This window comes from Parasteatoda tepidariorum, chromosome 8 (assembly GCF_043381705.1).
Source record: "Parasteatoda tepidariorum isolate YZ-2023 chromosome 8, CAS_Ptep_4.0, whole genome shotgun sequence".
Lineage (NCBI taxonomy): Eukaryota > Metazoa > Arthropoda > Arachnida > Araneae > Theridiidae > Parasteatoda > Parasteatoda tepidariorum.
Window position 1 is genome coordinate 84,713,446 of NC_092211.1, and position 27,013 is coordinate 84,740,458.

Below are 27,013 nucleotides of genomic sequence, written 5' to 3' on the forward strand. Positions count from 1 at the left end.
AGCTTCCGAAAACTTTTTTTTCTTCCTCCAAATAATAAAATAACTCGTTTAAAAGATGCATGTAGAATTGAAGAGAATTCTCTTGTTCAAACCAGAGTAGGTATAATTAATTGTACAGAAATGAAAATTATAGTAAACAGCGTGCAAAAGAGAATAAAAAACATTTTTTGTTAAATCACGAACTGAGATTCAATACTTACTCTCGGGAGTGAACTCAGCTCTTGAAAAGTTGGAAGCGGGTAGAGAAAATTCTAAATATGCTTTTAACCATTTTTATTTAGTTTCCCCGTATTAACTTTCGTGAGTAATATTTACTCTATTAGGCAGTTTCTTTCGATTCATGTAAAATAAAAGTCCGCCATTCAATCACAATTTCAGATATAAAGCTTGCGGTATTTTAGATTTTCTATTAATTTTTTCTGACAAAATTATGTTATCTTTTTGATGGGTTATTAAATAATATATAGTTGTCGAGTTTTAGATTTTTTTTAATAAGCATTTATTGTTTTTATGCTATTATCGTTAAAAGAATTTTATTTGCGTCATCCGAATCGGTTTTGATTCATTTAAATGAAATGTGAATAAAATGTCTCGATTAATCAAATTTTAAATAACTAATTATTATTGCATAATTCACCATGAAACGTTTCTCTCGCGATATGTAACAGATTCTTACATTTAAGAATTTTTTGATCTTTATTTAAATTGTAGCTAATTTTTGTTATTTTCAATACGCTTAAGTTTTATAGAAAAAAATATCCCCGTATCTATTATATCGAGTTATTTTTATAAGCAATATGCTTAAACATAAAGTTATATAATAAGGTAATTTCTCTTTGTTCAAAACATATTTTTAATCATAAACATATTTTCATTAATTTCTACAGAACTTATTTTTAATCATAATTATTTCTAGATTTTTCTATTATAGATACACTTGCGCGATTTAGTGGTTAATTTTTTTGTTCTTTTAAACATATATATTTCTTCCTTGTTTTCTTTATATTTTTAACTTATTCTATGGGTTCTGTATATTTGCAGCTTATGCGCGGTAAACAAAACGTATTATTTTTCTTCGTCTATCTCTCTTTTCCTTCTCCTTATCGTTATAAATACATATTTCCTTTTTAACTATTCTTGAATTTAAAAAATGAAAAAATTGGAATTTTGCGATTTTTGAAATTAATAATTTTAAAACAATGCAGAAGGCTGGCAACACTCCTTAAACTGAAAAAATATTCTTCTTTTCGAACAATAATTATTATTTTGAGCAACCTGGATGCTCGTTTTTCCAACAACCTACACCTACAGAAAATGATAGGGTTAAGATAGCCCAGAATGGTAGTTAGGCGTCCTAGTAAGTTGAGAAATAGAATTTATGTGCCTTATTTCGCAATAAGACCCTACTCACTTCCCGCATTCATTTTAAAAGCGTTTTTAATGTTGAAGTGTGGGTGTTGATACCTGACTTAATGACCGTCAACATTGTTCTGCATGGCGAGGTCCAAGTCATTTTCCTCTCTCCCTTAGAGGTGATTATCCTAAATATGAGAACCGAGGCGATATCGTGGAGTGACGATAATTAACTACTTCCGTCGCCACACTACCCTCATGAGACACTTCGAGAAGTTGTCACGATAGATCTTCAGAAGGGATATCAAGATGACACGAAGGTGAATATGTTTTTCCTAAATCATGCATGAAAAAAGAATCATGCAAGTTATCAGCAAATAACTTTTTTTTCGAATATCGTGAAAGATTATTCTCTTCGAAATTGAATTTTTCAGATACTTTCTATGGTAGCAAATATGGGTTACATTTGTTTTGGGGATCATTCAAATAGAACGAAAGCTCCCAAGTCAGTTGCGATTAACTATGGAGGTATATGGGAAATGCTCACTAAGATACTGAATTTCTAATAGGGGAGGTTACTTAAGGGAGGAAGGAGGTTAGGAATTTACTTATTTTTGCTGATATGGGGAAAAGGTGTATAAATGCTCACGCCAACAGTAATTTTTTTTTCAAAGATTTCTTATTTTTTATAAAATGAATTAATTTTTTATAAAATGAATAAAACTTAATCATTAAGTTATTAAAATTAGAATATTATTGTAAAAATGTAGGGTGAGGGGAAAAAAGTTAGTGTGTAGAATCGCGACTTCCTTACATAAGCATGAAAAGGGTTTATAATTTGTTTAGTTATTGCTGATAAGGAGGAAATGGTACTATGAAATTACTAAAAAAAAAAAAACATGCTTAAGTAATATTTGAACTGCCTCCTATCGGAAAACCCTATTATATGGCTACATAGATGAATTTAGAAGAGGGAAAAAAATGATGCTTTGAAAGAAGAAAAAAAATATTACTTAAGCAGGGGAGATATGCAATTTGTTTGTTTTGTCGATAAAAGCCACAAAATTATGCTCACATAATATTTGAACTACCTTTTAAGGATTTTTTTGGGTTGCACTCAGATCTGAAGATAGCTATCATTTTCAATGTTTCATTTTTTATAAACTTATTCTATTGTATAATTTAACAGAAATAAAATAAAAACATGAACAAAAGTTGTTGTTTTTAAAAAAAAAAAGTTTCAAAAAAATAAAATTCGTCCGGAATCCAATTCTGAAATTTCTCCATCCCTAATCCAATGACGTGCTTTACAGACAATCGCTTATAATGGTTTAACGGAAGAGATAATCTTGACCAAGAAATGGTAAGACATTTGGTACAAAGGAATGGTACAATATAATGTTGGAAAGGGCCATGGGATGGGGTGGATAACCAAAATTAATCAGCTGCAAGTTTTGGATAGGGATCAGCTATAGGAAGGTTAACAAAGGAATGGAAATCTTATAAGAAAAAAAAGGGGTGCTCCATTACCTTGTTCAGNAACTTACCTAGAGCGATTGAGTATTCGGGAACGCCGCCTTCTGGAAGCACCTCCGGTACAGCTGCCGTGACTGCTGGTACTTCTGAAGCTGCCGGAACTGAAACGGTAACACAAGGACACAAAAGACACATCAGGCAAAAGACACACATGGAAAACATATTAAAACACAAAAAGGAAATGTGTGAATAGATGCTCTTGTGAAGATACATCTTTTTTTTTTTTTTCAAAAATAAATATATAAATCAGACAAAAAATAAATAATTTTATTTAATTCTTTAAAGCCTTGCGAGTAGTTTCGAGAAATGATATCGTCATACGCAGGAAATGAGGAAAGTTTAATTTGAAAAGCATGGTCGGTCCGAAACAATAAATTATGACTGACGAACTCTGCTACAAATCGCCCTTAAAACATACTAAAAAGAAGTTTATTTAAAATAACAAATTTTTACAGAACGGCTCATAAAATAAAGTGACATAAATTTTTATAATTTAAAATTTCATGAATAATTCAAAAGAAGAAGAATATTTTAAATTGGTACATCATTAGATTTTGCCTTTACATTAAAAAAAAAAAAATTATATTTGAGATAAACTCTTTGTACAATATACATTTTTTTAATGTCAAAAACGACTGTCATACAGAAAAGTTTGGCTTAAACGCTTATTATTAAATTAATACCTCAAATCGGAAATTCGTACTAAAAAAAAAAAAAAATGCCGTAGAAATTCAGGCAGATCCAAAAAGTGTGTTTTGTATTTAGGCCCACTTCAGTGAACAAGAGTGCATGTTTGACGTATAAACGATTAACCTTTATTATTACTTACTATAGTAATTTATTAATAAAAATCCTAGACAGCTCCTAATATCTAATTAGATAAGTTCCAGTGTGGCATTGTAATCATAATAATAATTTTAAGACAAATATTTTTTTCCCTCTTAGGTACGGTGAAACTGGTATATGTATACCACTTGCTGTAAATTGCTTCTGTGATCAATTAAGAGAGGTGCTCAACTTGACTTGTTTCGGTTAACTACGAAAATATTTCAAAATTTTTTATTTAGTTGTAAAGAGCATATTATATATATATATATATATATATATATATATATATATANTAGTAACCGTCAGTTAAAAAAAACGGGGGGGGGGAAAAAGACCTCAAAGTATTGCAAATCCTTCAGGGTGTGCTAATTAAATATTTCCAGGTTCATTGACTAGTCATAACTGCAGAACTCCAATCATCAGGATTGCTCATTATCCAGATCACTTGGAGGGGGGGATATAAAAAGCTCGAACAATGGTATCTAGTTTGAAGAGCTACCTTTATTTAAATTAAAGCAATGAAAAGTTATCGACAAGCTTAAAAGCAGCAGAAAAATTTACATTACTTTGCATCCAAGCTATTAGTTTTTTTCCTCTACTTGAAAATTTCTCTTTCTCTCTCGTATGCATTATTAATAAAATACATAATTAGCACATTTCGATTATTTGGATAAGAGTTCCACTACTAAAAAGTACTTCCTCGAAATGGAGCATGGCTTCAAATGACGTCATTTTCGTTAATAACTTATATCAATAGGGAAAACAATGACACACATTGTAAAATTATATTTGGATTCAACCTATCATTCATTGATAGTTCTGACTGATTGGAGGGTCCGTATGAATTGATACGTCGTCTCAATTAAAGATTTACAAGAATGACGGATAATGGAAAGTTTCAGTCGTGATTGTAGTAGAATTAATGGAAGAATTTATTACGAAAAATAAATAAATCAAATTCATCACAAAAAAAGACAAGAAAAGTAAATGGTTTCATTTTGCCTTGGCAGTTCTTTCCCCAGAAAATGTATTGTTGTCGATGGGAGAACATCATCATACCAAACATTTTTGGTATAGTACAATTTCCTGTGTTCCGAAATATTTCCTTTAAAGATTGTATAAGCCTTTATCAATTAAGTGCAACAATAATTTTCACGAAAATAATTCCTATTCAAAAACACATGTAACTAAAATGACGTCATTTAACGAATGCCATAAGTGCTTTACTTTTTAAAAATACAACATCGAGATGGCTCGATTTTAATGCCAGTTATCGAATAAAAAATTATTATATCGATACAGCGTTACAATCGGAATATGTTCGGTCACGTAATTTAGTACAAAAGCGCTAAGATCAGAGATGCCTCTGCCCTTGCTGAAAACTAGACTTATAGAGTTACGAATGACACGTCCGAATCCATAAAGAAAGACGTTAGTATCTTCCTTAAAAGAGGGAGTACTATTATTTCAGTTTTTAAATGAGGATGCAAAGCTGAATCACTTAAAATAAATGGGTTACTACCCTATCCATTAAATGAGCGCTTTTTAACTATCCCTACCTATTTTCAGGTCGCGTAAGATGTCCCATGCAAGTAAAATTCTCATCACAATCATCACTGCCACTACAAATAAAGAAAAAGCAGAAAACCTTAAGCACAAACACATGACTAGAAGCACATACAAGTTAAGCACATGAAAGTTAAGCAAACAAAAGAGGAAAAAAAGAAGAACACCACAAAAGTCACCATGCAATTGTTAAATAGGAAAAGAATGTTTCTCTTTGGAAGCTAAATAATTTCACATGCTGTGCCATAACATGCATTATTAATATAAACTTACATATTTTTCAAAAAAAAAAAAAAAAATTTTTTTTTTAATGCAATTAATTACAGCCTTATAAATATTAACCAAAATGCTCTTACCAGTGATAATATAAACTACATAGGTAAATAATAATACAACTAAGCATAAGTATGTAAATATAACATGTAAATATAGAACTACATTTACAGGGTTAAATGCCACTATATTGCTGCAAAAATCATTTTATTATATTTATTCCTTTCAATGTTGTCGGGTTTACAATAATTATAATGTTCATTAATAACATAATTAATATTATAACTCATTGTTAAAATTAACATTATTGACATATTCTTACTAAAATAAAAATATCTTCTTTTCCATATTTGATATAAAAATACCAGAATTTATTTTTCTTTATTAGAAAATAGTTAAGAATTAGTCATAAGTAAACGTGAAAAATTTCCGGACTGTTAAGGGTTAATACACGGTTACATATCACGAGGCAGATACGCAGTGCTCGATAATCTAAAATTTAACATTTAACAGTAATTTTACCTAAGACTATCTCATTACTTTATTGCAAGTAGAAAAAAAAAACGTAGAAAAGACAAAAACTATTTTATCTACACAAAAGCAAAACTGCATTTATTTTTTTTCAATTTCGAAAATATTCTATTTACATTTTGTAAATTTCTACTATCAATTGACTTGTAAGACAGACTAACATTCTTCTTCTTAAATTAAAGGATAATTTAGATATTATAAAATGGCACCTAAACTGATTTTATTAAGGCCCTAATGATTGAAGTTAAATTTTGGAAAAAAGATGCAGCTCCTTTCTAAAAAACGCTATGCGTCTTTAACATATCGGATTGTATACATCTGTTTGTATCCCTTAAAATAATTTTTATAACCATACATTTAGAACGTCCAATTACCCAATCAAACAGAAGGTATTTAAAATCAAATTCAAGCTCTTTATGTTCTTTTCGTTAACGATTTTATTTTAAAATATCTTTTGGGTAAGAAAAAATTGGAAAAAATTGAATTTCGAAGATGTAGAATGTAATTAAAGCATTCAGGGTATGGTTCTTCCAAAAGTTGTCTAATTATCCAGATAGCCCTACTGTACTAGAGCCCCATAACTACGATAGAAACTTAAATGCCTAAACATCCACTTCATTGTATACGTTAAGCCCTCCAATAAACAATTTCAAGTTGTACCTGTCCTGCTTGTCGGCTAAAGATTCTCTGCTGACATCGCTGCCTGTAGCAATGGCACTGTCAGTGTCACCTGGAGGGGGTGGGGAGGAGTCATCTCTCGCTGTCCCATCCACCTGTAGGTGTGGACTGCTCACCAGCACATTTGGCTGCAATGATAAAAGAATGATTGCAATTAAAACAACATAGTATGCAGCATACTTATTGAAATAAAATATTGCAAACCGCTTTGTTGGACATTTAAGACCTTGGCACAATAAGGGTTCAAAAAGCCGTTATTTTTCCGATATTGGCTATACGTAGAATTGTCAGGCTCTCAAGATATTTTAGATTCATTATTCAGTCAATATAGGCTATTCTAGGTCTCATATTAAAAAATCTAGACATCCCAATATTTTCTCCTAGGTGCATGTCCTTATAGCATCCATATTGAGCCAAACTGGGGCCGCCAAGGTAAAATTGTTGCTAGGATATATCTTTAAAGACAGTTTTTCGAAGGCTCCGTCGTAATATGAAAGGATGCTTTGATGCTAATAATATGCTATTTGTTTAACTGCCGTGAGTTTGCAAGTGTTACTCATGAATGTTAGGTCAAGTTTAGTCCATCGAAAGCCAGAGCTGTCTACGTTTATTTTAAAAATGGTGCAAAATATCAATTTGGAGAAAAGTCACAGTTTTGTGAAAATGAAAAGCGTTTGCTTACTCCTATACTGCTTCATCTGGGCTGATAAAAATTTGCAAAAACTGAGAACAAGGCAGTGGTTTTGATAATTTACCCCTAGGTGGAAAAATGTCGCCAAATTAGCGATTTTTAAAAAAGTTAAATAACTTTTAAAATATTTAAGTTATGTGTATGTTCTAAAGCCCAGATAATTCTTTACGGTAAAATTATATATACGTATATAGTTTTAAAATCATTGCATTGCTTCAAGTGTAAGGCACGCAAACTATGACTTTTTTTACTTTCCTTTGATGACAGAGCTTCAGGGTTGCCACAGCAAAAAAGGAACAAAAATAGTTGCTTTTAGTAGCCTCAACCGCTCAAGAAAGAAAATAGTTGCCTAAAACTACGAAAATAGTTGCCTGAACAGAGTCAAAAATTCATCAAAAATAGTAGCCAAATAACTAAAATTATAGCTTATTTGTCGTATATTATGATTAGGACTGGGTGATGTCAGAAATTTTAAATCGTGATACATCGCGATATAGCGAATTTAGCATATGTTCAAAAATTACCTATGGCAAATCTTTAAATAAATCAAAAATAAATAAAAAGAAATTAATCTATTACAAAAGAAAATACTAATTCTAAACATACTCCACTATGACATCAATATCATTGCTTAACATTTTCAATTAAAATAATAAAGAAGTCAAAGTAAAAGCAAACCCAAGTTTTATTTCATTATTCTTAAATTAAAAATGATTTATTGGTTTAAAAATAACACTATAACAAAATATTTTACATACATGCATTAAAAATTAAAAGAAAAGAAAAAACGAAAGTAGAAAACAAACCAAAGAAATGCTCACTTTAGAAAAAAAAAATTTTTTTTAAAATTATTTGTTGAAAAAAAAATCATGCTTTTGAAACATCATTAGACCCTCTTTTATTTAAAATAATAAAAAGTAGTATTGACTAATGGTCAAATTCTGTACTTAATAAATGTAAAAATATTTTTTCTTTATTATTTTCTTTTTTGAAAATAAAATCGACTAAAGATTTATNCAGAGGTCGCCAAAGTGGTCTATATAGACCCCCAGGGGTCTATTTAACAAAAGCGGGGGTCGATCTGAGACAGGGGGGCGAATGGGGGTCGATCCGAATCGGAAGGGTCGATAGTAGGTCGAAAAAAAAAAAACCGTTCTCAATACGCAAATCACACATACCTAATTAAGTATGTAAAATTTGTGAATTTTTTTTATAATTGACTCAATATCAGTTTCTTTATAAAACATAAATTAATGAACGTATATTTATTGGGGAGAAGCAAGTATTTACGTACCACCGCGCAGTGGTACGAACTCAGCGCAGTTTATAAGTCATATGCATACGTGCACTTGTCCAAATGTCACGTGTGACGAGCATTGACGTTACAAATGCAAATATCATACGCAGTTTCAGCTATCTTTGCAAACTGTGTTGAATATTTACAGTGTCATTATTAAAACTTTTATAGTTTTCGAAAATTAGTTATTGTTTCGATAAAACCATTCGTTTAGTTTAGATATCAATTTCAATTATCAATGCACAAAAAAGAAGGTAAGCATTAATAATATGGATTAGTACAGCCCGCGACAAAACTATAGCACACTTTGTATTTTTTTACAAAAATTACAAAATTGACCAATTTTGACGAAAATTAAAATCGACCAATTTTGAACCCAATATAGCGAACCTTGCAAAAAAACACCAGGCACGCCCATCTCATTGATCAAGAAGCAGTAAATCTTTAGTTACTTTACTTATGATATCTACTTATGCATAATTACTTATTATTTAATAATAAGATATTTAAATTTCAATATTAATATATTTTTCATGAAACTATTGTTACTATTTTTATACTACTACTATACTACTTCTATACTACTACTATATACTACTACTATACTACTTTTATACTACTACTATACTACTACTTTATACTACTTTGTTACTACTTTCATGAAACTATTGTTATTACTTTAATAAATGTTTAAAATCATAAAATAAATGTGCAAACACAGTATCTAATAGAGTTTTATTTTAATTAACAGAAAATTACTTTTGTGGGGGTCGATGGAGATTTCGAAAAATTACATAGGGGTCGATGATCAAAAAAGTTTGGCGATCCCTGGGATAGAGTATCCCAGCCGTAAGGCTAATTGTGGGAGGATTTCCTCTCCATGTAATGCAAATGCGGGTTACTTCCACCAAAAGAGTGCTCCTCGAAGGCAAATTTCTCAGAATACTTGAACCAGAAAATCTCTTGTCTTCTGGATTGGGTTCAAAATACAAGGCTACGGAGTTGAACATTAGTAGTCGTAAACCCAAAATATTTTGTTGGCTGTTCAACGACGGTTATAAAATAAAATAAAAACATTCATTATTGTCATTTAGTATTGTTAACTATAATATCTATCTTTTTTCTTATAAACCAGATTGCTCTGTTTTCTCCATCATTTTGATCAGCGAATGTCATTTAAAGAAACTCTTTCAACTAAGTTATTATTTTTCAAAAAGTGTAAATAAATCTGTTTAAAATTTCTGGTAAATATCTACAATGACGTCTGTTCAATGATAATGAAACTGTTTTTTACAGCTATGGAGTTTAACATAAGCTCAAAATTAGGTTGGCTGTTCAACGACGGTTATTAACCCCTTGGGGACGGGTGATTCAGAAAAGCATTCGTACAAAATCAGAATCAAATTGTAATTAAATAAAAAACGGTAACTTAAGTGTAGTCGTTGCTAATTTGACAGGCTTACTTTGCTTTTACTTAAGTATTGTTAGTTTAATCATATATATAATCAATATTAATTCAAAGTATAACTAAATAGTTTTATTTTGAACAAAATATTGGTGAGTTAAATAAATCAAACAATTATAACTCCGCCCACAAATAAACTGCGAAAGAAATACTTTGATTACCAGTTTTATATCTTTACCCTGATTGATACGGTTTTATGCTGTCACGTATTTGTGACAGTTGGCGCGAAAAGGTTAAATAAAAATAAAAAATAATTTAATAATGATCAAACAAGAATTTTTGAATTGTGAAATTTAAAATATTTTTTTATCCCCTTAAGATATGTAATAAATTTAAGTGACCAAATCCAAAATTTGACTAGTTCTCGAATTGGTTGAGCTTTAAAAAACTCCGGTTTTAGAGTGAATTTTGTACAGAGAATTAAAAAACGAAAATTGTCAAGGAATCTTATTTTGTTTCTATTTAAACAGACAAACAATTGTTTTCTGCATTAAAAAAATACTATTGTGTCAAGTGTGGTAAAAATTTTCATAAAAAATATATTAACACACATGCGAGGTCACTCGGTAACCCATTTTTTTTTTTCGGAGAAGGTTGCTGAGGTCTGCAAAAGTATATATTTAAAATAAGATATACCTCTGTATTTTTTCAAATTTTTGAAATTGTTTTCAAGAAACCTATCTTTTTAAATTATTAATAACTGGAAAAACGCAATTAAGTTAGCTCTTTTTCCTCATGATAAATATAAGCATTTATTCCAAAAAAAAAAATCATTGATTCCATTTAGAAGGGGTAGCTACGTCTTTGCGAGGTCACAGAAGGTTAAAAGATTTGTTTTTCAAACACAAACAATAAAATGTCGGACAAATAACGCCTTTCAATTAACTCATTTCATTCTTTCTTTGAATCCTAATCTAGATCTACTATCTAATTTCAATCCAGGCAAAACCAATAACTTACAACTATTACGTCGGCTTTGAGAGTAAAGGAAAAAAAGTGTATATTTTATCACCTCATATGACCCCCCAAGCAAACTCTATAAGCATGCAGATAAGTAGAAAAATAAATTATGCAGGTACATAAAATTATCTATGCAGGTCTCGTTTGAGAGTTTAAAAAAACCTAATTGACTAATGAGGTACACTTAAACGTCAAATATGTTCGCCCGTCAAGAGGCATTGCTCCCTATTTCACTGAAAACTCGGCACAATAAAAGAAAAAAGGCATTAAAATTAGTCTTAAACTATTACGAGACTGTGTTATGTAACATAAATAGTAACACAATTTGAGTGAAGTTGTTATTAAAACGATGGCAATGACCTTTCGCTTCTTCTGTTTCCGGATTTCCTAGAAAATTTCAAAAGCTGGACGCGAAGGTAAAGAAAAAGAGAGCTTTTTTTTCCCTGAAGCTTCGTCAGTTGCTTAGGAGACGAAAACCAAAATATCATTATGTCATGAGGGTGATATGGATTATTTCTCTTTAATTTTGCACGCACTAGCGCGTTTTTACACCACTGCACATGTGCGTGACGTTAAAGAGAGAAAATATAACAACGAAAAAGTAAAAATGATTGTTTCTCGGTTTTAGTTAATTCAATAAGTAAGTTGATACGAAAAAGCTGTATAGATTTAGAAAATAAGAAAGGGGGGGGGGAATGCTCTCATTTATAGAAAATGCAACCATCAATGTTAACAAGTCTACACTTTTGTATATTTGTTATATACAAGAGAAAGACAAACTTTGAGCCCATCCCTTGATTATCCCAAATGGTGTTCCGCAATATTAAAATATTAGACCACAAACGCTTTTCATTTTTGCACCATTTTTAAACTGAGCGTTGACAGCGCTGAGGTAAGGTAAACTTGACCTAACAGTTATGAGTAACAGTTGCAAACTCACAGCAGTTATAAAAATAGCATATTATTCGCACAAAAACATTTCATATTACGACGAAGGGTTAAATACAAAATTGTACTAACCTTTTGATATCGCAGAGTGGTCTCTTCAAAGCTCGTCCCCTTGTTTTGCATGGTGGAAACAACACCCGAACAAAAATCGGCAAATGTGACGACTCCATGCTGATTAGGATCGAGACACTCTATTAGTTGCGCTATTTCCTAAAATAGAAACAATCTTTATATAGACACTATTCAAATATATTTAATAAGTAACAATGACAAAAATATCTGAACTAAGCAAACTTCATACACTTCAAAAATATACAAAATTGGAATGACAGTCGCGCATCAAAAATAGGCTCCCATTTTCAAGACTTGACAGACGTAAATGAAATAAACCTTTCAACGAAGAAAAAAAAAAGAAAAAATAAAGGTAAGAAACAAAAATTAGAATAACTATAGAAACCGAAAGGAAAAACACACACCCAGTGGCCGAGAGGCAAATCTGGGTAAAAATATTTGTATATTTTTCTATCATGTATTGTCTTACCACTTCAATATCTAGGCATTATTTATTTAAGCAAATATGTATTTATAAATGAAGAGATAATCGTAGTGAATTTAAATATACAGAGATACATTTGTGATACAACACTTAGTTTTTCCATATCGAGTTAAAGGATTAAAAATTAAAATTTGTATGTATGTTTGAGCAAGTAAAAATTATGGGATTTCTCGCTGTCAGATACAAGCACAAACATACGCAAGGACAATAGGTTAAAATATGTTTTAGTTTATAACAGGCCGACACAATTCCGAGTTTACGACTATCAATGTTCCAATCCGAAGCCTCGTAATTTTGAACCCAACACAGAAGACAAAAAATCTCCTGGGTCCAAACATTGAAATAAATTAGCTTTCGTAGAGGACTTTTTTGATGGAACAAACATTTTTGTTACAAGGACAGGAAACCACGAAAACGTCTTTCAGTAAAAAGGAGTTTTAACTCATTGTCCGTCTACCACGGAGGATATTTTATGACAACACTGCTGCCGGTGCGTGCCAGGTGCAGAATTCGTATTCGCCATTGTTCGGATTCGAACTTCAATCCCCTTATTGGGAGGCGAATAATGGTCTATACCGTGAAACGCCCCGGCTCTAGGCTACAATATGTAACAAATGATAAGTTCCGTAAAAATTATCAAGAAAAATGTTTTCTATGTCTCCAAAATAACCTTCTAGGCCACCTTGTTATTTGAAATATCGTAGTTAGCTGTCTCTGCGTTCTTTGCAATGCCTTTTGCTAATCTCAGAAAAAAAAGGGGAAAAAAATGATTAGTTTTTTTTTTCGCTTTCTCTATTTGTCCTTTCTCAAAAAACCATTATCTAGTTAATGAGATTACCTTTGAAAATACAGCTGAACAAATATTATGACGAAAGGTTAATGAGAATAGTGTTTTCGGATTAAAAATAATCAAGCGCAGTATAAAAACGTGCATTAAAGACTTTTGTTTCAAAATAAAACAATGACGAAAAAAAACATTTTATAAATAAATTTGAAGTTTTTATTTATGAATAATAAACTTACTTTAAGTCAATCATAGTAAATGACAATCGTGTTCGTACTCACGATTGATAATTTGTGACTGTGACTAAGGTTTAAATTGAGTGGGTTATTATTTTAATTACTTTAAAAGGTGAAAAAAAATTAACCAAGAAAAAGATAAAAAAATAAAAACTAAGAAGATTGTACAAACGATAAAATGAAATTAGGAAAATGGTAAAATATAGATAAAATTATCTGAAATAATTGTTTTGTAATAAAATTAAGTTCAAGTGACAATAGCTTAAAGTATTCTAATATCTGATTGACACACGAGATCTAACATTTAATGATACACGAAATGGCTTTGGCACTGTCGCGCTCAACTCAACGTGTAAGTGCAAATTAACGGTTATAATAACTATGTTAAATGAAAAGTTTAAAAAAAAAAGAACAAAATATAAAAAGAACAAAATGTCATAAGGCACCTCGACATTAAATTGAACTTTCAATTATATGAGACGACAGCAAGAAGAGACTGCACTAAATACAAAAATTGCGTAACAAAATCAGACTGTGTTATATAACAAAAACAAACCAATTTATAATTATAAAATGAGGAAAAAACACAAGAGAATGCGAGTCCTACATCCACCTATAGAAAATGAATCCTCTAAAAAATACAACTTCGAAAGCCTTGTGATTTTGAACCCAATCCAGAAGACAAGGAAACTCCTGGATCAAGTATTGGAAGAAATTTTACCATCGTAAAGGACTTTTTGATCGTACTAACCAGTGTTAGAGCTAGATGCACAGGAAAAAAACGGAAACATCCCACGGTTAGCCTGTCGGAAAGGGGATTCTAACCCATGATCCGTCTACCACTAAGGATATTTTACCTTAGTACTGTGGTCGGTCCTCCCGTTTGCACCAGGCATCGTTGGAATTCGAACCCGGTTCATCTCATTGGAAGGTCAAAGCTCTACACCCTGAGCCACCACGGCTAATACATATTAATTTTATATAACCGTCGTTGAGCAGCCAACCCAATTTTGAGTTTACGACTACTAATGTTCAACTCAGTATCCTTGTAATTTTAAACCCAATCCAGAAGACAAGGGAACTCCTGGATTGGGAAAAATTTGCCTTCGTGGAGGACTTTTTGATGGGACTAACCCGCATTTGCGCTACTAGGAGTGGAAAACAACGAAAACCTCCCATGATTAGCCTAACTGTAAGGGGACTCAAGCCCATTGGGGAACTCTACCACTGAGAATATTACGTAAGTACTGAACTGTGGTCGGCGTTTGACTAATTGACAGATGCAGAGAAGAAAAAAGTTAAGCAACTAAAATTTAAGAATTTGTTTTCAGATTTCCCATCTTCAAACACTGAAAAGAATTTTTTCAAAATATCAAAATGAAAACAAATTATGAGAGGATAACTTAGGATTATACAATGAGGAAGTTCTTTTCCAATAATTTGCTTGCATTTTGATATTTTGAAATCATTTTTCTTTCATCTCTCTAGTTTTGCCTAAATTCAATTTTTTATATACTTATTTTATGGATACGAAACAGAATTCGCGATGAAAAGTTTCTCTCGCGATATAGCCTTCTCTTCAGATCAGCTATCTATTACCTAATGACCACTTGAACATCTTTTTACGTAACCTACAGAACAAATATAAAAGATGAGCGTAATGCATTTGGGAACATTTTCTTCATTACCTGTACATCACGAAAATATAATGATGTAAACTTAATGTAAAAAAAAAAAAAGAGGGAACGATTAAGGCTCAGGTAGAGAATGAAAATGACCAACAAAAAAAAAAGTAAATAAATAAAAGTAAACATCCATTCATTCTATTGGATAAAATGATGAAGTTGTGTAAGGCAGGAAGTTCACGCGGAAAAAGAAATTTAAACAACTCGTAAAAACACGGATATTGTTTAATGGCAAAGTCTAAACATAATGGATGCCGGCCCGGGATATCGTCCATGATTGTTTCGTTATTTAAAGGAAGAAATAGGAAATGCGCCACTTCATATAACGACACTGCTTTCCAACGGTAAATCATAACAGTCAATTGATATTGGAAAATTACTTTAACAAATGGCCATGAAAGTGATTGAAATTGCGCAACTGAAATAAAATTTTCAAGCAACGGAAGCAGCAAGACCAGCGAAAGAAAGTGTGTGAAAGTGCTATGAAATTTCATTATCAATTAAATATATAAAACGGTGAAATATCTAGAGAAATATACATAGCATCGAAAAAGTGAAAATAATTACATTCAATATTTATTTTTTAAAAACCATAGAATGATACTAAACTCGAATTTTCACCCCCATCCCCTGGGGACGGAGTGGGGGATAAGTTCGAAATCTTAAATATGAACCCCTATTTTCTTGTAGTTTCGGATTCTTCAGAAAAAAATAACCTTATTTAAATTACTAGTTTATGCATTTTGCTTCATAGATGGTGCTGTAACCGATAAAAATAAATAGGTTACAAGCCGTTTAAATATGCGAAATTGAAGAGATAAATATAGACACGTTTCAATTTTTTTGTCCTTATTTACGAAATATTTTTAATTTTATTTCTCCTTTTTTTTCAATCTAAAGGGTCTCAAGACACTACAATTTTAAACAGTTTGTACCTTATCTTATTTATCTCGGTTGCAGCACTATCTGTGAAACAAAATACATCAATCCGCAACTCAAACAGGGTTACTTTTTAGGAAAATCCAAATCTGCAACAAAAATAAAGACTCATATTTAATATTTCAGGGGTTGCCCCCCAACCTACGGGATGGGGAAGAAAATCGAGTTTAATATCATTGAATATCTTTTAAAAATTTTTAATGAACCAAGACAATGCAGGGTTCAAGTAACTTCCTAAATATTTAAAATTTAGATCTCATTTTCCTTTTTACCTAGCTGTTACTGTTCTGTACAAAACTGTTATATTGATGTTTAGAGCCATTTTCGGAAAATAACTTCACTCAAAATAAATAAATAAATCATAGCTGTAGACTTGGATAGGAAAAATTCCAGTAGATTTCACGAAATAATATAAATTTCACAATTGTTGCAAAAATATACAAAATATTTCACATATAGGTAATTTTAGGGATTTTTACTGTCACCAAAATACAACTTTATTGCATGATTGCTTTATTACAAATTGTCTGCAATATTTTCCATTTATGATTGGCCTAATTCTTATGTTAACTCATAATTTTAAATAGTAGTAGACACGTTAATCGTTATTAATAATTAAAAGGTTTTCTAATTTAAAAAGGGTCTTCTAAATAAAAATAAACTGAAATTTTTAGAAAAAGAAGAAGAAAAGAGCTTTAAACTGATTACTATTAGTGAGACTCGCTTCATTATGAATTAGTAATACTTATTTAAATATTCAAGCAAGCAATAGATTGTGTAAAAATTCTATTCTAACAGGGATTTCTTTTTACGAAAACGTGCTTAATTTCAGGACATTTTCTAAAATGTACAAAAACCAGGAAAATTTTTATTATACCAGCAGTAGAAAATGGCAAAATCCAGTAGTCTAGTGGTAAATCTCGTAGAGTTGGCAACTATGAATACATAAAAAGTAAAAATACATAAATGACTGACTTTATTGTGAAGCTGCCTCTCGGAAAGTTAAACATATAGATCAAATATAAATCAACTCAACTGCAAAACAAATTTTAAGCAATCGTCTACACTATAGAGCTTGTTAAAGAAGAAAAACTCAATAAATTTTAGCAACTCATGCAACGATTCAAAGATTAAATAAGAAGTTCACTTCATTTCTCAAATGGGTGATTGAATTTTAGAAAAACAGCATTGAAATAAATAAAAAATTTAGATTCAATTTTTTGTTCCGCTCGCATACACGTTTTGTTCTTGAAAAATAAAATAACAAATGAGATGAGGTCAAGCCCACACACACGCTTAGATAAAGACATTGGGCTGACCTCATGAAACAGAACCCATAACGATGGTTTAGAACTATATACGGATGAAATGTTCCAGAGCATCGCCATTTTCCGTTGCTAAAAATAATTTAAACAGTTTCTTATTTTATTCACTTCTCACACTTATGACCGTAACCTTTTGAAAAAAGTTTACATTTTTTTGCATTCTAAAAACAGACATGTTATTGAGAATGAAGAAGTTTATAATGCGGTTGTTTCATTATTTAAATTTTATTAAAATTTTAAATATAATCTGTTATTTGTCGAATTTTTAAATTTGTTCGACAATTTTAGAGAACGGTCAACATAATACAATATTTAATGCGAACATATTCTCGAAAGTCTACTCATTTTACCAAGAACATCATTTTGTTTCAAAGAATAAATGAATAGAAAACAGTAATAAAAATATTGTACGTGTCTCTACAGAAAGTTAATAGCACTAAAATAATTCAAAAAACTGTAAAAAAAAAAACATTTAAAATTATTATAACAGTTTCAAAAAAGTTCAAAAGCACTCATAACTTGCAAAATTAAAAATTAATGATAAATTACACGCTCAATCAATTTAAGTATGTTTTAATTTTATTTCGTACACAATCATTGATAATGTGTAATGAATTAAGAAACTTAAGTGTATACAAATACTTTTCCTGCACTAAACGACTAATATTTTCAAGTTTTTTTTTTGTTTTTTTTTTTCCATTTTAAGCACCTGTTGGATGTAGAGTGCGCAGAAAAAAAATTAACGGACCAGTCTAAATAACTTTTGATCTAATGATCATTGCGTTCTAGAACTCAAATGTTGAGGGGGTGACCTCAAATATGATGCAGATAATATTTTAAGTTACGAAATCAGACACAAATACTTACTTTCCCTCAATAAACATACCTTTGTTTTAACGGATTTGAATTTCTGAACCCCTAAATATAAGGGATAAATAGTCCCCAATCTCGAGAACTTATTAAGCGAATTGATAAAATTCGTCTATCTACATATAATTCAACGCAAAAAATAGCTATTAATAAACATTTATTATTTTATATTTTTTATTTAATAATAGTAAAAAATCTTTTGTATAGTAAGGTATACAATTTTTTACATCACTCCAAAGAGTGTAATTTTACACAACCAAACATAAAGTTTGAACGAAATCGGTTGAATATTTCCTGAGAAATCGAATAAAGAACTATGGGGGGGGGCCATATTTCCCAGTATTGCGGTTCAGAAATCCGAATCCGTCGGGGGGGGGATATATTTATTCAGAGGAAAAGCGTTATAATGTCTGATTTCTTAACTTAAAATAACGTATTNAGTGTAATTTTACACAACCAAACATAAAATTTGGACGAAATCGGTTGAATATTTCCTGAGAAACCGAATAAAGAACTATGGGGACCATATTTCCCAGTATTGCGGTTCAGAAATCCGAATCCGTCGGGGGGGGGATATATTTATTCAGAGGAAAAGCGTTATAATGTCTGATTTCTTAACTTAAAATAACGTATTAATAGCATATTTGAGGTCACTCCCTCGAACCATTAAGTTGAGTCTTAGAAAGTGAAGATCCGATCATTTGATCACAAGTTATTTAGGATGGTCCGTTTATTTATTTTTTTCGCACTGTACACTATTACACGCTTTCAATAAATATACTTTTGTATGCATAATTCTATAAAATACACTTTCGAACTTGTCAGATTAATAGATTTGGGAGCAACATAGTAATTATAGAAGAAAAAATTAAAAAATAAAAATAGATAATCGAACATCAATTCTCGAAACATCCCTTCATAGCACAATAGTAATCATAAAAGGAATACAAAAGAATAAAATTCACTATAAGAACTGCTTAATATACGCTCTCTCGCAATCATAGAAAGAAAACTTAAGGGAATGTATAATAAAAAAGAAAAATAGAGATCGAATAATAAATGTAGGTCAATAGGTAAGCGGCATCGATTTTTTTTCTTCTTCTTTTCTTTTTAATAAAATTGAAGGAGACTTATAAAAGAGCGTTTTGAGCAAAAATAGCTAAATATCATAAAAATAGACAGTATGATGTTCATGAATTGATTTCAATGTAGGTCTTGTTCTCATTCTGCTTCTAAAGATTTTTAACAATAAATTTTAGGTGATTCGTCATGATAAAAGGGCTACGAAGATTCTTTCGTCATATGAAATGATGCTGTTTAGAGAATTATATGAATGAGAAAAAAAACTAGTTTTATAACTATTGTGTGATTAAGTAACAGTTATTCACGACTGATAAGTTTTGCCCAGTTTTAGCCATTGCCCTCAATGCTTATTATGGAAATTGCACGAAATATCAATATAAAGAAAACCACAATTTTGCGAAAATGTAGATCAATTGTTGCTCATTATTGAACCTTAATATTTAAATATATACTCCAATGATACATTATTTAACTTTCAAAATATTAATAACGCTTTATTAGTCTTTATTATTTTATTCTAGATCAGATATTAAAATGTCATTAATTGGTGGATTTTTAAAAAGTTAATTTTAGTTTGTTTGTTTTTTTTAATTTTTTTATTTAATTCATTTTTTTATTAATTTTTTTTATTATTATTTTTTCAATATTCATGCTACGAGCCCAGACAATTTTTTTCAGCGAGTTACAATTATGCATAGAAATTAAATCTTGGCTTCCAATTAAAGGCTCACCAACCAACGCTTTTTTTATTAATCTTGGTGAGAGAGTTTCAAAAAACACTCGTAAAAATATTATTTTGTCAGTGAAATAACTTTCTTTACTAATACCCTTACGTTTTGAATTTTCTTAAAAATCAATACCATTATCGCGCATTACGATTTTTTACCAATAAAATATAAATAATATTTTGAAGCCATGGCAACTATATTTACATTAATTTTGATTCATGACAAAACTAGCTTTGGAGCTAAAAAAGAGAAGGAAAAAAATTAAAAATAAATCAGAATTAGAATTCAGTTTCAAATAAACAAAAGATTAAAATACATACGCCTTTTACAAAATTAAATATTCGCATTAGAGCAAAATAAATATATCATAACAAAAAGAATCTACCATAGTCTATAAATAAACGAAGATTCATTTGGCGTGTGAACAATAATTCAAGTTAATTTAAACAATCATGAATTCGAATAATTATTATAAAAAATAGGGTTTTTCTAACAAAAATTAAATGAAAAAAAATTTTTTTTAAGACTATATAATAAAACCTAAATCGGTGTTAATATGTAGCTTAATAGTTTCAGTCATAGACTACAAATTTAAAATATAATTATTTTTAATATTTATTAATATCAAATAAATTAGCGCAACTTTAAGGAAATACTGAATAACTTTTATCGAAATATAGAGAAATATTAAAATTAAATGTTTCCAAGGGATGCTTCCGAACTTCACAAAAATCTCGAAATTTCGAAGCTAGGCATTAACTATAAGCCGTTGGAGGCATTCTTTAACTAGTTTCTAGTAGAATAGCTTTTTAACGTGTATGAATAGCTTCTTATCTTGTTGATGAAGGATAAAAATTCACCACATAATCAGGGGGGGGGAGAGAAATCAGAAGCAAGAATAATTCCACTAAAACAAATTAATCACGGATATTTATTTCAGATTCAAAACAATTTCCTCTTAAAATTTTTCAATCAATTGAATATTGTAATATGTAAATTGAAGGAACAGTAGGAAGTATTTACATTAAGAAGAAAAGAAAAAAAAAGAGTAAAGATTATCGAACGCCAATATTATTATGGCGATACTGCGTTGAATGAACTTAACGTATACGCACGTACTAACAGTACACTTTCAACGCGTTCAAAAATTCCATCTACACACGAATCGTACTACGAACATAAAACGCAACTTACATGTTCTAAAATGTATGGAAAAAAAATAAAGAAAAAAAATTAAAAGAATCAAAAACTGTTTCTGCTAAAAAAAACTAAACACGGGTATTTTGTTACTTCCGATTCCGAACATTTTCAATTTCCTCTTAAAACTCAACTTCCTAATCAATTAAAGAATGTAGTGTATTGATTGGAGTAAAAATAGGAAGTAACTCACATTGGTTTAGAGTAGAGTTCAGCTAAGATTGACATAATAATGCTGTGGTACTGAACTTAACGTAGTAAAAACGTATAAAATTTACTATGTACTACTACATATGTGTTGTTCTGGGACTGTGAACGAAAGAAAAAAAAATTACACACAAAACTTATTTCATCTAAAAAAAAAACACACACACACAATTAAACACAGATATTTCTTTACTTCCGATTTGGGACAATTTCCTCTTATAACTCACTAATCAAGTAAATAACGTAATATGTAAATTGAAGGAACAATAGGAAGTATTCACTTTGGAAAAAACCAAAGTAAAGAATTAAGATTGTCAAACACCAAGATTGATGCAAACCAATTTGTCTGTAGAAAGATAATCCAGAAACAATCGCGCCAGGTTCGAATCTAGGTCAAGAAGGACATTTCACGCACTGTTACTCGCTACAGCAAATACTCCTAAACAAGGGTTAAACGCATGTCAACTTATTCTTATGTTGTTCCTAATCTTCATATCACTATTGAAACTGAGAATATCAAAATCAATATAAGTTATAAAAGAAAGGTACTTTTTATAATTTAAGGTACTTTAGAGTGTCAAAGAACTTCTTATTCTTATGATTCATTATCAAAATAGTGAACTTTTTAAATTGTACAAACTTAAATCAAAGAGGAAAAAAAAACGGTTATATTTCATTATCAAATAAATAAAATAAAATAATTCCCCGATATTTAAATTATTATTTGTGTTTATATAATTATTTAGTAGAAAAATAAAATTACAGTAACACGAAGAACAGAGTTTTGACTATTTCTCAGAAAAAAATTATTAGGCTCAAGTTTTCAGAAATGAGGCTTGACATAGTTTTGACAAGTTGTCCTGAATTGTCGAATGCGAAATTAAGTACAACTAAAGGGGTTCCCCCTGCTCGCTAACGCTGGTCAACCCCCGAAAATTGCCACGCAATCTTATATGATTTGCTTCGCAGACCAAGCTCGTTTCGCTCGCTACTAACTTAGGTACATTGCAAATGCACAAAATTCTAAGAATTCAAAACAATCATTCAAATCCATATAACTTTTTTTTTTTTTTAAATTACATCTTTTTAGTAAATATACTAAGTCATCAGATTAAAAGAAAGTTAAAGCGAAGGGAAGAGGGTTGCGACTTTCAGTGAAGAGGAGTTTCTGATTTGCTAAGGTCGAAGGAATCTAAAATTGCCAAAAATCCCGCCAACACATTTGAACGGTTGCATAATTTTTTTGCAATTTTTTTTCAAACTTTCTGACACCATTAATTTTATTTTAATTACATCATAAATTACTTTTTCAGAAAAAAAAAACCAATTGATCACCCACAGTATTAAACCTGTTACGCACAAGCTCATTAAAGAAAATCATCGTTCCACCTCTTTCAATTACTTCAGCAAATAAAATCTAATGAATCGAGTCGAGACCTTAGAATTAAAGGAAACACACAATTACCTCAATTAATAATGATGATCAAACTTCAGCATCGCTCAACATTAAATAATCATTTATGGCACAATCTGCAATAATTTAATCTACCGAAATAATCATATTTAAAAATCACTTGAGTATACAGCTCGGCGATACATCGATACACATCGTGAATATCATGTCTTACGATAAGAAATGAATGAAAAATACGTATGGAAAACGATTGATTATTGAAAACAATATTCGTCTAATACGATGCAATCGTTACCATTATCGTCAACAATACTTATCGAAAACGATAATATCATATTAATTTTCTAAAACGATAATTACCGAATAAGAAATAAATTTCGACAGTCAGTGATGAATCTAACTTACTGCAAAGTACAGATTTTTTATAATAAAATAATTATTTTTCAAACTAATAGCTAATTGAATAACGATTTTTTTTTCAAATTTTAAACTTTAAATTAATTTAATTTTAAATGTTTATTAAACTGGTGACGAATTTTTTTAATCAATTTAATAAAATTAATCATAATGTTTAAGAAAATGCTTTTTTTCTTAATTGGTATGAAAATATTATGAGATGTGGACAAATTAGTTAAATTGAAAGAATGTTAAAATATATCGAAGTGTTAATTTTTCTGATGATATATGGCGAAATTGAAATTCCGTCATCGTCCAGCTCCATTTAACAGAGACATTAACAACTAGTTTTATGACAATTTTTTATTTAAACCGAGACCATCTTTATCTTTTTCCACGTTAGCAGTTTTATGACTCCATGAATTAAGCATGAAAATTCTTATTTTCTCAGCTTTTTTTTCACAAATCACGCTTTTCATTCTGTCACGTAATAAAACAAAAACAGAGAAATGACTCAATGGGGAATCAACTTTCACGTTATTGAATTTGGCCAGGTGGAGAAAGAAAAAGACGAGAGAGAGAGAGATTTCCGAATGCGCTTCATCAACAGATGTTTGAATTCCACTGCTGTGTTTTTCCTTGTCGTATCAGCCGCTCGAAGGTCGAATAGATCGATCACATTTGAATTCAATATCAGGTGGATGTATTCCAAAAACTACTACATGTGAACGTGGATAAATAATAGATGAAATTTTCTAAAAATATAATAATAACAACTCTGTAAATCGTGCAGAACTTAGATTATAATATGAAGAGAAAAAAACTTACAAATCCAGCGTTTGCGAAGAATCGCGTATCGGTACTCGTAACAAAAAAGCCGTCACATCTTAGCATCAAGCGGGCTATGGCACGCAAAAAATAAAAATAAATGAAAAAAATCACAGACGGGGGTTTTAACCAGAAGGGTATAACACAGAGCCACCCCCCGGGAAACCGCTACCAAATATTAAAATTTTAAAAAAAGGACAAAATTTATTTGGCACCTTGGCGATGTTATGGAAACACCCCTCAGTCTCTGAAAATGAGATGGTTATAAGATATAATTTATTAATTTTTAATTTTATTACCATCGCACGTATTCTTCAAACCTGTATCTCCAGTAGGCTTAAAGTAACAGCTTTTATCTTTCTAATGCTAACTCAGAAAATAAATAGAATTTTACTCCGTAGAAAACTTTCAGAATGAAATTAACTCTCGTTTACGTTTAAAGGGAAAACTAAGAAAACCTTCAACGATTAGTTCAACGGCAAATAGACTTCACCTATGGCAAATGGACAATTTTCGCATAATCCTGTAAATATTGGCTTTGAAACTCGAAGTTTCCAGAACAATAATTTTGTCGTCAAGTATCGCTATGTCGCCAGGATTTTCGCCAAGTCGACAAAAGTATTGCTAAACTGAGTCTTGAGAAAGAAATGAGACGTTATTTCCTCTCCAAATTACATCAGCTTTACTTATGATTTTCTCTCGCAAATTTTCTAATTAAACTGTTTAGTTAGACGCCAGAGATATATATAGCCTCATAACAAAAAAATATTCACTAAATTATACACACATTTACAAATTCGTAACAATATTGATATGTTTCAAAAATAACACATTACTCAGTTTAGTCCGAGGTACATTTTACTTCCGTCACAAATACAAAAGCACGTTTCATAATATTTAATCTGCGCATAATACGTGTTGCGAAACAAGTTCGGTTTTTGCAAATATCCAAGCTTTATTTGAAATCACTTTGTTGCACTTCGCAGAGTTGGCAGGAATTGAAAATATCTTTTTTCAGTTTCATTCAATTCGAAATCTCATTTGTTATGGGTTTCAGAACACGCATATTTAGTCAATGGCTATAAACGACCTCCAAGTCACGCCAGGATGCACGAAGAGAGTTGAAATTTCCTCTCGTTGGATTTCACAAAGAAAAGTAAAATAAACGCGAGTACCCGCAAATAAAAAAACGGACAGAAACATTCATATTTTTTTCTTTTCTAAAAGGTAGTTTATAAAACAGCTTCCTGCGTGAGCATTTAAGATAATCACAATGGCCGACGATGAATTATGTCGCAAAAGAAGGAGCATAATGCCACAAACTTCGTGACATTTAAGGCAGCTAGTTGTAGACGATTGAGGTATTAAAATTGGTTTTATATTTCTTTAGGATGGTGACAGTTGCACTAGTTACCTACTTCGTAGTTTGTTTGAGCCCGCCACTTGAGAAATATTTAATCTGATTTAAAGAATGGGCTGTAGAACTTCCGCACTATTATTTTCTATACAAACCGAAGACTTCTTATAATCTATTACGAAGATAGCTAATGGTTATATATATATATATATATATCAGGGGTCTGTTTAGAAGAAATTTGGGTCCGTTAATGGACCCTTCACAAAATAATTTATCTTTTAATCGGACCCTTCACAAATTTGTTTATCTTCATTATTGTTTTATTAATCGAATAAACCCTTCCCAGGAAGGGGGTGGGGAGAAAGACAGATGCAAACGAACTAAATTTTGTCATCCGCAGACGCTTCTTCCTTTATTCGGCCGAAATGAATATTCTGCGTTCAGCAGTATTAGGCTAAATACCAAATATTTGTATGTTGCATCGCTAATTTAGTAGCTGCAATTGCNATATTAAAAAGATCATACTATCTTTTTTCTTCGCGCCATAATTTTTGAATCTGAACCCAAAACGGCACTTTTTTCCTTTAACCCTTTGGATCCGGTTCATCTAAATACCGAATTAAGAGGAAACAACCAAATTAAAATCCTGGTAGTAAGTTTCTGATTAGAAAAAAAAAATTTTTTTGTTAAACAGTTACCAAATATAACCTGACATCTTCACTAAATGCTTTGTCATTTATAAGATGTGGCAGTTATCAATGCATTATTTTTTTCTGAAATACACTAACAGCAAAATATTTTAGTCGAAATTTTTCACTTATTAGTAATAAATGCATGACGAGTATCGCTCGTCAAAAGTGCCCAAAGGTCTAACAGTTGAAATTATTCACTTAAAATGGTTTCTGCATCAATTTGTCAAGCTCATTTTGTCGTGGGACAATCCGTAGTGAGCACAATTCATCGTCATCACAATTCATCGCAAAAAATATTCGTCATGAGCACAATTCGTAATGAACAGAATTCAACTTGGGCATAATTCGTCGCGACAACAATTCTTCATGGGCACAACTCATCGCAACGGCAATTCATCGTGGGCACAATTGATCACAATGGTATTCGTCGTGAGCACGATTCATCGCGAGCATAGTTCATCGTGAACACAACTCGGTGAAACGATCATTCGAAGCGTGCACAATTCGTCGCAGGTAAACTCGTCGTGAGCACAATCACGTGAGGATTTCCATGAAATATATCTTATTCAAGTAATTATATCAATATAAAA

General features: G+C 30.7%; 1 protein-coding gene across 6 annotated transcripts in view; it reads right to left on the reverse strand.

Annotated features, from left to right (window-relative positions):
• LOC107448091 (rab11 family-interacting protein 4B) overlaps positions 1–27,013 on the reverse strand; it is a 120,288-nt gene that overhangs the window by 56,838 nt on the left and 36,437 nt on the right. For 2 of the 6 annotated variants that reach the window (XM_043046504.2, XM_071184313.1), the window contains exons 2-5: positions 12,199–12,336; positions 6,748–6,893; positions 5,277–5,339; positions 2,901–2,990 (exon numbers count right to left, since the gene is read on the reverse strand). In XM_043046504.2, coding sequence (XP_042902438.1) covers positions 2,901–2,990; positions 5,277–5,339; positions 6,748–6,893; positions 12,199–12,336 — 437 coding nt within the window. The remainder of the gene's footprint in view (positions 1–2,900; positions 2,991–5,276; positions 5,340–6,747; positions 6,894–12,198; positions 12,337–27,013) is intronic. The other 4 variants (XM_043046505.2, XM_071184314.1, XM_043046506.2 and 1 more) reach the window with 2 other exon arrangements.